This window comes from Borostomias antarcticus (genome assembly GCF_949987555.1).
Source record: "Borostomias antarcticus genome assembly, chromosome: 10".
Lineage (NCBI taxonomy): Eukaryota > Metazoa > Chordata > Actinopteri > Stomiiformes > Stomiidae > Borostomias > Borostomias antarcticus.
Genome location: NC_140243.1, coordinates 6,800,208 through 6,811,791, shown reverse-complemented (window position 1 = coordinate 6,811,791; position 11,584 = coordinate 6,800,208). Strand labels below are relative to the sequence as shown.

Genomic DNA, 11,584 nt, shown 5'->3' with positions numbered 1-11,584 from the left:
AAGTTTTTAGCTTCTTTAGGCAATGCAATTCAGCTTCCAATTCTGCCAGTTTCACAGTTCAGCTAAGCTTCAAGGTTTTTTAGCTTCCAGGCTTTTCAGCTTTCAGGATTTTCAGCTTCCAGGATTTTCAAACATTCAGGTGTGATGCATTTGACATTTCAGATTTTTCACATTCATGCATTTTCAGCAATGCTTTTGTTATTCAGTTCAGCTGCTCAGCATTCACACGCATTTTCTGCAGGAAATGCAATTTTCTAGTTCGTACAGCTATCCGAGCGGGTTCATATTTGAGTTCATTGATAGACAAACAAAACCACTCTAAATGGCAGTACTATAATACGTATTGCTGCATGATCTGTTAAGGGCTTTGGTGGAATGTTGAGTCAAAATGAAATAGTAAAGGAACATTACACCCAAAAAAAATTCAATCAGACCCTCATTACAATTTTACCATAATATATAGGCCTATTGAAACAAATAATTGTGACCGCCATGGAGGTTTGGTCCCGATGTAGGCAGTCATCAAAATGCGCTAGAGGGCTAAATATTTTTTTTTTTTTTTGCATGGCTGTAAGCCAGCACCATAGATAGCGTTTGTCTGTCACTCCCTCCCTCCCTCCCTTCTCCGGTCAATGTTGACCTGCATTTCTCTGTTGTCACTCCCTCCCTTTCTCCCTTACCCCAGTCAAGCTTGGCCTGCATTTCTCTGTTGGCACCACAAGAGGCACACCAAAATAAAGAAGGACACCAAAATCAACCCGCCAATCTCCACTGCATAAGTAGAGTAGTGGTGAAAGTATTGGACTCTCACCCAGGAGATCGGGATTCAATACCCAATGCGAATGATTTTATGGGACTATACCCCAAACCTCCACACATTCATCCTTTCACTACAACTTTTTCCCAGATAGCACACAGATATCGGTCCTCCATCGGAATTAGAGCGACAATCCGCTAGAGTGTTTCTACTGGGGGGTGTCTAGAGTGGCACCGTTGTTAAACAGCTAGAGAATTTCTGCTGGCAAGTCGGTAGCGGTCTCCGAGCGGAATTCCACTCGCATTCGCATGCGCCGACGCCCTGCCCTGTCGCTTTTCTGATGGTAAAACTCATGTGGACCTCTGCTGGGATACCGTCGGAATTCCGCTTGCATGGCACGCCCTCCCCTGTCCCTTTTCCCATGGTGGAACTCGGTTGGGATACCGTCAACATTCCTCTTGCAACCATCACTGGAGAGTAGTCTTGAACAACCTAGTCACTAGCCATGTTTCCATCCACTTGTCAATCGAATTGTGTGAGGATCGCTAAAAATATGAATGCGAATAAAGCCGGTGAACGTGCGTTTCCATCTAGAGCTTTAAATCGGATAAAGCATTTATCACAAAAGACTTTTATCAAACAAGAGAAAATCCGATGAGATCGACAGTACAAACTTTTTGTCGATTTTCATGACTTTTAATCGAATTTTACTGTTTCCATAAGGCATTTTTAATTCGATATAACTTAATTCGCATAAAACGTGTGGATGGAAACATGGCTATTGACGACCAGCTCAACATGACGCCCCGGTATTCCCCTACCATCCTACGTCTGAAAAAATAATAATAATAACTTGGAAAAAAAAAAGAAATCTAATGTTTGTGAAAACTACCTCCACGTTTTATTATGTTACACTTGTTCTACAAGTTGAGTTCATTTTTTGTCTCAAAAATCTACACAAAATAACCCATAATGACAAAGTGAAAACAGGTTTTTAGACATTTGTGCTAATTTATTAAATATCAAAATGTCAATTATATGTACACAAGTGTGCACACCCTTTCATATGACACCCAAAAGTGAGCTGAAATGTATCCTGTTTCCACTGATACTGCTTGAGATGTTTCTACAACTTAATTGCAGTCCACCTGTGGTAAATTCAATTGATTGGATATGATTGGGGATTGCCAACATCTGCCTATATAAGGTCCCACAGCTGACAGTGTCCTAAAGAGCAGAGTGGCCACCATCATTCGTAAATGGAAGAAGTTTGGAACCACCAAGAATCGCCTGGCCAAACTGAGAAATCAGGGCAGATGGACCTTGGCTAGGGAGGTGAGCAGGAACCTGAGGGGCACTCTGACAGAGCTCCAGCGTATACTTGTGGAGATGGGAGAACTTTTCAGATGATCAACCATCCAGGCAGCACTCCACCAATCAGGCCTTTATGGTAGAGTGGCCAGACAGAAGCCACTCCTTAGTAAAAGGCACATGACAGCCTGCTTGGAGTTTGCCAAATGGACCCAGAGGACTCCCAAACCATGAGAATCAAGATTCTCTCGTCTGAAGAAACTCCAATTGACCTTTTTGGCCTGAATACCAAGCATCTCATCTGGAAGAAACCCGGCACTGCTCATCACCAGGCTAATACCATCCCTACAGTGAAACATGGCGGTGGAAGCATCATGATGAGGGAAAGATGGAGGAAGCTAAGTACACCTGAGATCCTTGAAGAAAACCTGCTCTGGACCTCAGACTGGGGCAAAGGTTTACCTTCCAACATGACAACAACCCGAAGCACACAGCCAAGAGAACAAAGGAGTGGTCTGAATGTCATTGAGTGGCCCAACCGGAGCCCAGATCTGAATCCAATGAAACATCTGTGGAAAGAGATGAAAATGGCTGTGTACCAACACTCCCCATCCAACCTGATGGAGCTTGCAAGGATATGCCAAGAGGAATGAGCAAAAATGTGTGCCAAGCTTGTACCTTCTTTCCCAAGATGCCATGAGGTTGTGATCGCTGCCAAAGGTGCATCAACCAAGTATTAGGCTAAGGGTTGTGTACAGATGGGTAACCCCTAAATAACATATTTTTGTCAGTAAAATACAATTGCATATTTACTAAAAACCTGTTCTCACTTCATCATTATTGGCTATTGTGTGTAGATGTTTGAGGCAAAAATGAACATGAAAATCTATTGTATAATAAGTATGTAACGTAATAAAATGTGGAGCGGGAGAGGGGGGTGTGTGCAGGGCTGGACTGGGTGAATATTTCCTACCGGGCAATGTAGCCCCAGTCAGGCCACTAGGAGATGGAACACCTTCAGTTTCGTTTTGTTGACGGGGGGGGGGGGGGGGGGGGGGGGGGGGGGGGTGCTGTTGGCTCTCTAACGGCCCACGCAAATGACACCTGAAACTAACAGAGGGAGGGGTGGGGCCTACATATGATTGGGCCAGCACAGTGTCAGTATAGAAAATGGACCAATGGGCCGCTGTCCCTGCTCTATGGGCCGTTCGTTAGCTCTTTTTTTTTTTTTGATCGGCCCACAAGTAGGTCCGGCCCACCGGGCATTTGCCCGGTACGCCACATGGCCAGTCCAGCCCTGGGTGTGTGCAGACTTTCCAGCTTGACTAAGTTTGAATGTGCTTCAAAATACCAGAAGCAGCAGCAGTCTGTAGTCTCTCTGTGACAGAGCATAGCCATGTGCTCTATTGTTTATCTGAAACCTTAACATTAGAGATTATCACTGTTATAAAAGTGACCTGTAATTCCATCCTCTTAATAGTTTGCTAAGGTACGATCGAACAACTGGTTGTCCTTATGCATTTGCCTTTGATGCAATTCTACATGACCTAATTCAGTGATCATCAATCAACCCTGTACTACAGTATATGATCCTTTGTACAGCATGCAGAAGAGACAGCATTTACTCATGGGCAGAATTGGGAGTTCCAGGTGATCCAAGAAAAACTTGTCTGACATCTGGTCACATGAAATAGATTTATTTCCATTAAACTGCTTCCTAAAAGGCTTGTTTACAGTTGTTACTGATCTAAAAGTTGCACATGCCGACCAGAAAATAAAGATGATACGTTTTTTGCCAGCCATACAGCTTGTAGCAACTTCTCTGTTCCTTACATCAACTGACATTTTAAATGAAGATCACGTGGCTGGACTGGAGAGTGGAAAAAGAAATGTATCCTCTTTTCTGGTGACCGATACCAAATTCATATTCTCCTCCACAGGTGTAGTTTGCCTCAGAAGCACTTCATTATATTTTTTGCAATTCACGTATCCTGACAGCAAACAGAGTGCTCCGACACTAAAATGAAATAAATCTGTAATCTGTGGGAGTCACAGGACTGTAGTTGGACATGTGTCCAATCATTTCAAATTGCCAAATTGAAATGATTGGATGGCTTACCTGCTTATCAACCTCTCTACACTGTGCCTGTCTTTCATTTGTTTTCCCCCAGTTTAGAGGAGTGGCTTTGGAGGGAGGTCTGAAGGGAGGGGCGTGGATTTTTTTGGTTGCACTTAAAAAAAAAAAAAAAAACAGGAAATCACAAATCGCATACTGCACCTTCATGCTTTACTTCATAATAAATCAAGAGTTTTACTTCATGTATTAGTTGAGTGGCATGTAGATTTGGTACATGTACTCAGGTAAGCGCCTTGATCCTGGATTTAAAGTATTTTACAAAAGCCTTCCTTCTCACACAACAAACAAATCTATCTAGAAGTGTTTTCAAGAGGATTTCAAGAGGTTACACATCATCCTTAAAATAGTTGCATGGTAAGTTGATTTGAAATGATTGGCTGGAAATAAGCTGCCCATTCACTTCTGTTTTCCCATCGCAGACAGACTTCTCAATGAGCCTAAAACATGAACCGAACAAACAGTGCATAAATGCACCTAACAGTGTAAAAAAACAACATGAGCACATGACAACTGGAAAATGTCCAATCTTGCACTGCCTACTACTTACAGCAGATGAGATCACCTTAGTCTGAAAATGATTGCATTTATCTCCTTTGGCATCTCTGTGGACTAGCCTAAAAACATGTCCATTTCTATTGGCACAGTTGGACACCATCATCCCTGCTCTCTCTGCACTCTGGGGCTCAGAAAAGCAACGAGGCAACAGGAAGCTCTGGACTGGCTGACTCCTCACCACTCCTTTCCCAGTCACATGATCAGAGTCCAAAAATCACTGAGCAAAAGAACAAAAACTAAAGAGCTACTGCTTTGTACAGGGGGGATAGGATCCGAGATTAGAAGAGGACAATACAGAATAAATGAAAGAAGAAAAAGGAATGTCGTCTATAACGTGTCTCAGAGACTTCTAAACACAAAGAGGTAGACAGTAGACGGCAGCAGCATGACACTTAGGATCAAAGCGGAGATGGGCAGAGGAAGAGGTGGGCGAGAGGAGGGAGAGGAGCATTGAGTGTCACAGGTTTTGGCAGCACTGGAGTTTGTTGCCTTTCTGCCCATCAGTGGTTGGAGGAACACTGATATCAACTACATTGTTTCCTGGTGATTCATCATGCGCAGATCTGTCGGCTATCTGTTTCTGTGATACGATCCGGTAGATTTCTGTAGGGAGAGGGACATGTTAGTTAGGTACTGATTCTCTGAAGTATGTAGATTCATTTATGCACACTGTCCCACGCACTCACATCTGTCATATGAAGGGTGTTGTGCCAAGACCCCCTTCTTCTTACCTGTTAGAATATTCTTGAAAGCTTCTTCTACATTAGTGGAGTCCAGGGCTGATGTTTCAATGAACGACAGTGTGTTCTTCTCTGAGACGGAGAGAGAGAGAAAAGATGATTAGATAGAAAGACTGAAAAGGCTTTATCTAAACCTCTGTGTACCCAGAGTGCACTGCGGTCTCCTCCTGGGCTACAGGTGTTTACCTGCGAAGGCGCGAGCCTCGTCTGTGGGCACGGCCCTAAGATGGCGCAGGTCACTCTTGTTGCCCACCAGCATGATGACGATGTTGTTATCAGCATGATCCCGCAGCTCCTTCAGCCAGCGCTCCACGTTCTCATAGGTCAGGTGCTTGGCGATGTCATACACGAGGAGAGCCCCCACCGCCCCTCGGTAGTACCTGGTCAGGGCAGAGCAGGACGAAGAAAGGACAGATTAGATCTGGATGTGTCCCTGTCCCTCGACTACTTCCTGTCTCCCCAGTGGTGACCCCTACTCACGCGGAGGTGATGGCTCTGTAGCGCTCCTGGCCAGCTGTGTCCCAGATCTGGGCCTTTATCATCTTGCCGTCCACCTGGATGCTGCGGGTGGCAAACTCCACCCCGATGGTGCTCTTGCTCTCCAGGTTGAACTCGTTCCGTGTGAAACGAGACAGCAGGTTACTCTTCCCCACACCAGAGTCTCCAATCAGCACAACTGGAGACAGAACAAAGAGACATGAACACACCAATAGCGTTAGACCTTCAATGACGGTATGCATGATATGTTAATGTTACAGTGGAAAAGATGACTGGGAAGAAAAGTGACTACCCACACATAAGCTATTAGTGCTTGGTACAGTCTGACTCACTGAAGCTAAGCTGGGCCCACTGTGGAGGAGGATCTTCCTGGAACACTGACAGTCTATTAGTCAGTAACCACCATCATGAGGAACTTAGGATGGCTTAGTGATAGCACAGGCTGAGGTAAATATATGACGATGATCAGGGACAATGTTATCCACACATAACAAGAGACTGTTGCTGACTATCTAATACATAGAAGATAAGTTACAGTCTACACAGTCTAGGCTTTCCCAAGCCAATTATTATTGCAGTAACTTCATGAATAGTCTGGTTAACTGCCAGTTGATTGCAAAATCATTTAAGCAACCTAAAGTTGATGGGTACGAGTTGAAAATTAGTATTAAACGAATATAGACGCCTACCAGGCATATTTTAGGGACACTGCTAAAGACTGTACAAGCAACATCAGAGCAAAGCAATGCCTCACTGATCAAGAGCTCGTGTTGGTGGTGGTTGGGATGGCTACACGGTAACAGATGGGTATTTAGCTAATGGCAAAGAATATTTGCATGTAAGCTAAAAAGTCGTAGACTTAACATTAGCTAGCTATAGTAATGTCTCCCAACTGTTAGCCAGATAGCCATCACATCTCAGCTGATTGTCATTTCCCTTTCGGAATTCAGCAATACAAACTGGTTTCATTAGCTGCAGTGAATCATCTAGTAGCCAGTTCAAAGTATAATCAAGAAAGAAGCTCCCTAAAAGAACCCTCTTTGGGCCGCAGTCAAATGAGTAGCAAAGCTAGACCCTGTCAGCTAAAGGCTAGCTAACTAGGCTAGCTCGGCTTCTGCTGGTATTGTACGGGAGGGAATGCTTCGCTTCCATTCCCATCAGCTTCTCCTATTTAAGAAAACTAGCAGGGAATTGGTTGAATCGTTCACCATTAGAGCCCATCTTACCTTTAAAAAGATAGTCGTATTCGTCATCCCGGGTCCCCATTTTAGACAAATGTCTACTTTTAAAAAGTACGCTGACAACCAGCGAGCCTCCAGCTGTGTCCCGTCTGAGCTGAGGCCGGACAGGAAAACAGCATGCCAAGCACGTGAGCTGAGGGGCACCTGGTTTGACCAATTGGAGGAATATCTGTTTTGACTGATAGATGCATGGACAAGTGACATCCATTACGCCTAAATGTTATCTGATCACCATACATACAGGGCGTGTAATCAGGAAAACTTCCCACTAATCCCCCCAAAAATCCTGTAGGTTCAATAAAATCTATCCGCGAAGGCCCGTGGCAGTGAAGACTCTTCAGAGCACTCACTCAGCACTCATATTTAATGCCTATTAAAGCATAATAGAAATTAAAAATGCTTCTGTATACTAAAAACAAAACTAGAATCAATTATTTATTTGATGTGAAATCATCCCAATCAAAAAAAGCACAAGTCTTTTTCTTCATGTTTTTCGTTGTTGGTCCTATGACATCCGGAGCAAACCCTTGACATTCCTCTGGAAATCCACTGAGGGAGGAACAGAAATATCAGTATCTGTGTTAGTGTATTCAACAACAAAAAATAATCTAGACTAAAATACTGCCATAAAAACAAGAATACAGAAGGAGGTTCGACTAACCTACTTCCCATTTTTGAACAATGAAATACTACAATGGCCTGTAAATACTGCTAAGACTGCTAAAAGACAGCTTCTTCCCCACAGCCATCAGCCTCATCAACAAGGCTCTTGGGTAGCGCCCCCCAAAAATGTGCCCAAATCCCCTGCAATATTCTTCTGTTGGTATTCACTCTCGTTTTGCCAATTGGTATTATTATTAAATATCAAATAATAGACCGAAATAACATTTCCGAAATATTTTTGAGGAGTTTATAAAACATTGCACATACATCACACTACACTCTGCACACATTGTATATACGCTCACCACCACACTTCATTCGGTATAGTATTGCATATTTTGCATTGTGCTTTTCTTTTTATCTGGATATATTGTGTTTTGTATTTGCACTGTCATGTCTTTACACTGTCCTGTCCTGCACCTTGTCTAATGTTGTCTCCATCAGTGTATGCACCATTACCCTAGACAAATTCCTAGTATGTGTAAGCCATATACATGTCTAATAAAACAATCTTGAATTACATCCACATATTACACTGTTAATGGAGCATGTAGCCTTATTTTAGAAATATGCCACTCAGTATTTCAATTGCCTCCTTTGTATTTCGGTGTATCTCTGTACTTTTCTGTAAGGAACTCTTCTGTTTCAAATCTAAGGTTATAACGGGAGATGACGGACCGACCCCTTTTAAGCCATGCAGCCACTTCTATACGTGGTGTGTGTCTGTGGTGTGTGTCTGTCCATGGTGTGTGTCTGTCCATGGTGTGTGTCTGTCCGTGTGTGTGTCTGTCCGTGGTGTGTCTGTCCGTGTGTGTGTCTGTCCGTGTGTGTGTCTGTCCGTGGTGTGTGTCTGTTCGTGTGTGTGACTCATTTGTAGCATGATATTAGACCAATCAAGAGTAGCCAATACCATTGCACACCAGCAGAGGGCAGTAGCGATATAAACCTCTGCTTACTTCACCACCTGGGTGTGATTTTTTTTTTTTTACCTGACTGCAGGGTCTTCAGTCTCTTTTAGATTAGATGCGGAATGCGTTCAGAATTCTTCACCCCCCGTGGGGAGCCAGAACCAAACCTCTTCTCCTGGCCTGACTTATGACTGTGAAGACAGGAGATACAAAGAAACAGAAAATTACATTACACCTTTAAATACTACTACTATTCAAGATGAAATGGCTAAATAAATACATTTTTGACTGCCTTCACACCAAACCATGAGAGAATAGAGGGGGAAGTTCTGGGCTAGAGCGGGGGTCTCATTTATAAAAACACACAAATAAAAGCACAAAACCTGAAAATGGCACGCACCCAAAAAAAACTTGATTTATATAACCGTGCGCACACAATTTCCCCTTTATAACTCACAGTCCACCTGGAAATGTGCACACGTTGTAGTCGAGTGGCAAGGCATTGGTCTTGTAAAGTGAAAATCCTAGGTTCAAATAGGTTCAATCCACGTCACTGTGTAGATATTATGAATTTCTACATTGTTATGTATTCTACATTGTACAGATCCAATTAAATTCCCGATTAAGCTAAACAACATATTTGAGGGGTTCTTTTGCAAAAACAGATATCTCTGTTTTGATTATCCTAATCATGTTTGCCCACTATCTGCTGTGAGCGGAGCGGGTTTTAATTAGTAGGCCTACAACTTGGCGTTGATTTATTGATGGTGACCTTAGCAAAATCAACACGGTGACAACATAGCGACAGTTGGCATATTCACTAAAACATTCACACACCCTAAAATGTATTCACAAGCAGTCTAACTTCTCAAAAGAATAAGCTGTCTGTCTGCGTGCTTCTGCATCAGGATTGCTGACATAAACCCATTCTACTCATGTCTCATCATATTATGGGAGCTCTATAATGCGGTAAGCTAGGTCAAGGTTAAGGTTGGTATGAATTTCAAACTGTTTCTTGAGTTTCATCCTTCTGCCATGGGAGTCACAGTTTGATATTTCTCCAGAAATGTCCGCACGCATGGGTCAGAGCTGTCGTACGGGTGCGCACATTCTCCCGTCAAGTTTGGTTTTTATGGATCACAACTTTGGAGCAAAAAGTGGTGTAGGCATCTTTCAAGGCCTGTTTTGTGCAAATGCAAGCTTTATAAATGAGGCCCCTGGTGATTACTGTTATTAACTATAGGGATATGGAGATGAAGACCTTGCAGAGTGGTTCCTTTGGAGCAGGGAGGCGGTGGGGTGGGGGAGGGAGGAGGCCGATGCTCTCCATGTGGCAGACGGGGGTCTCTCGGCCCCTTCCTCCTTCGAAAGTGGGTGAAAACTCTTCAGAGAATCTAGACTGTCCACCTTTTAACATGAAAAGACAGAGAAACAGACAGCCATATCAACCTCTCTGGTCTCATTTCAGGATGGAATACAAAAATGCTACTGATGAAGCGAAAGTAACACATTATAAAAGATATATTACTCCATGTTAGTGCTTTCTCACCAGTTTCTCTGCCTTCCGCTCCCATTCCTTGCTCTTGTCTAGCACCTTCACCCATTCCTGTCTCCTCTGCTCCTCTCTCCTTCCCTCGTTCTCCAAGACTGAGTTCAGGCTGGTCTTCAGGTTCAGGAACTCCCCTTTCAGGTTGCTCTGGCAGAGAGGAGCTGAGTGCTGCCGTCCCTGAGCATGGCTGCATCTCAGCAGGTCCATCTGTAGGTGGCGCTGCACCTCTGCCAGGTCCTTCTGAAGCGACTTGAGGCTCTCCAGAGCAAACTCCCTCCCCTCAGTTTGTGTGACTCATTTGTAGCATGAGATTAGACCAATCAAGAGTAGCCAATACCATTGCACACCAGCAGAGGGCAGTAGCGATATAAACCTCTGCTTACTTCACCACCTGGGTGTGATTTTGTTTTTTTTACCTGACTGCAGGGTCTTCAGTCTCTTTTAGATTAGATGCGGAATGCGTTCAGAATTCTTCACCCCCCGTGGGGAGCCAGAACCAAACCTCTTCTCCTGGCCTGACTTATGACTGTGAAGACAGGAGATACAAAGAAACAGAAAATTACATTACACCTTTAAATACTACTACTATTCAAGATGAAATGGCTAAATAAATAAATCCTGATTTTTGACTGCCTTCACACCAAACCATGAGAGAATAGAGGGGGAAGTTCTGGGCTAGAGTGGGGGTCTCATTTATAAAAACACACAAATAAAAGCACAAAACCTGAAAATGGCACGCACCCAAAAAAAACTTGATTTATATAACCGTGCGCACACAATTTCCCCCTTATAACTCACAGTCCACCTGGAAATGTGCACACGTTGTAGTCGAGTGGCAAGGCATTGGTCTTGTAAAGTGAAAATCCTAGGTTCAAATAGGTTCAATCCACGTCACTGTGTAGATATTATGAATTTCTACATTGTTATGTATTCTACATTGTACAGATCCAATTAAATTCCCGATTAAGCTAAACAACATATTTGAGGGGTTCTTTTGCAAAAACAGATATCTCTGTTTTGATTATCCTAATCATGTTTGCCCACTCTCTGCTGTGAGCGGAGCGGGTTTTAATTAGTAGGCCTACAACTTGGCGTTGATTTATTGATGGTGACCTTAGCAAAATCAACACGGTGACAACATAGCGACAGTTGGCATATTCACTAAAACATTCACACACCCTAAAATGTATTCACAAGCAGTCTAACTTCTCAAAAGAATAAGCTG

The 11,584-nt window shown here is 43.4% G+C and overlaps 1 protein-coding gene across 1 annotated transcript; it reads right to left on the bottom strand.

The window, feature by feature from the left end:
- Positions 1-3,797: 3,797 nt before the first annotated feature.
- On the bottom strand, positions 3,798-7,339 carry LOC311314598 (ras-related protein Rab-11B). The gene is made up of 5 exons (XM_084445022.1): positions 7,225-7,339; positions 5,981-6,176; positions 5,687-5,880; positions 5,492-5,572; positions 3,798-5,363 (listed from the first exon to the last, which is right to left on the bottom strand). The coding sequence occupies exons 1-5, from the start codon at positions 7,262-7,264 to the stop codon at positions 5,218-5,220; spliced, it is 657 nt and encodes a 218-aa protein (XP_084301148.1). The 5' UTR covers positions 7,265-7,339; the 3' UTR covers positions 3,798-5,217.
- Between the last annotated feature and the right edge of the window lie 4,245 nt (positions 7,340-11,584).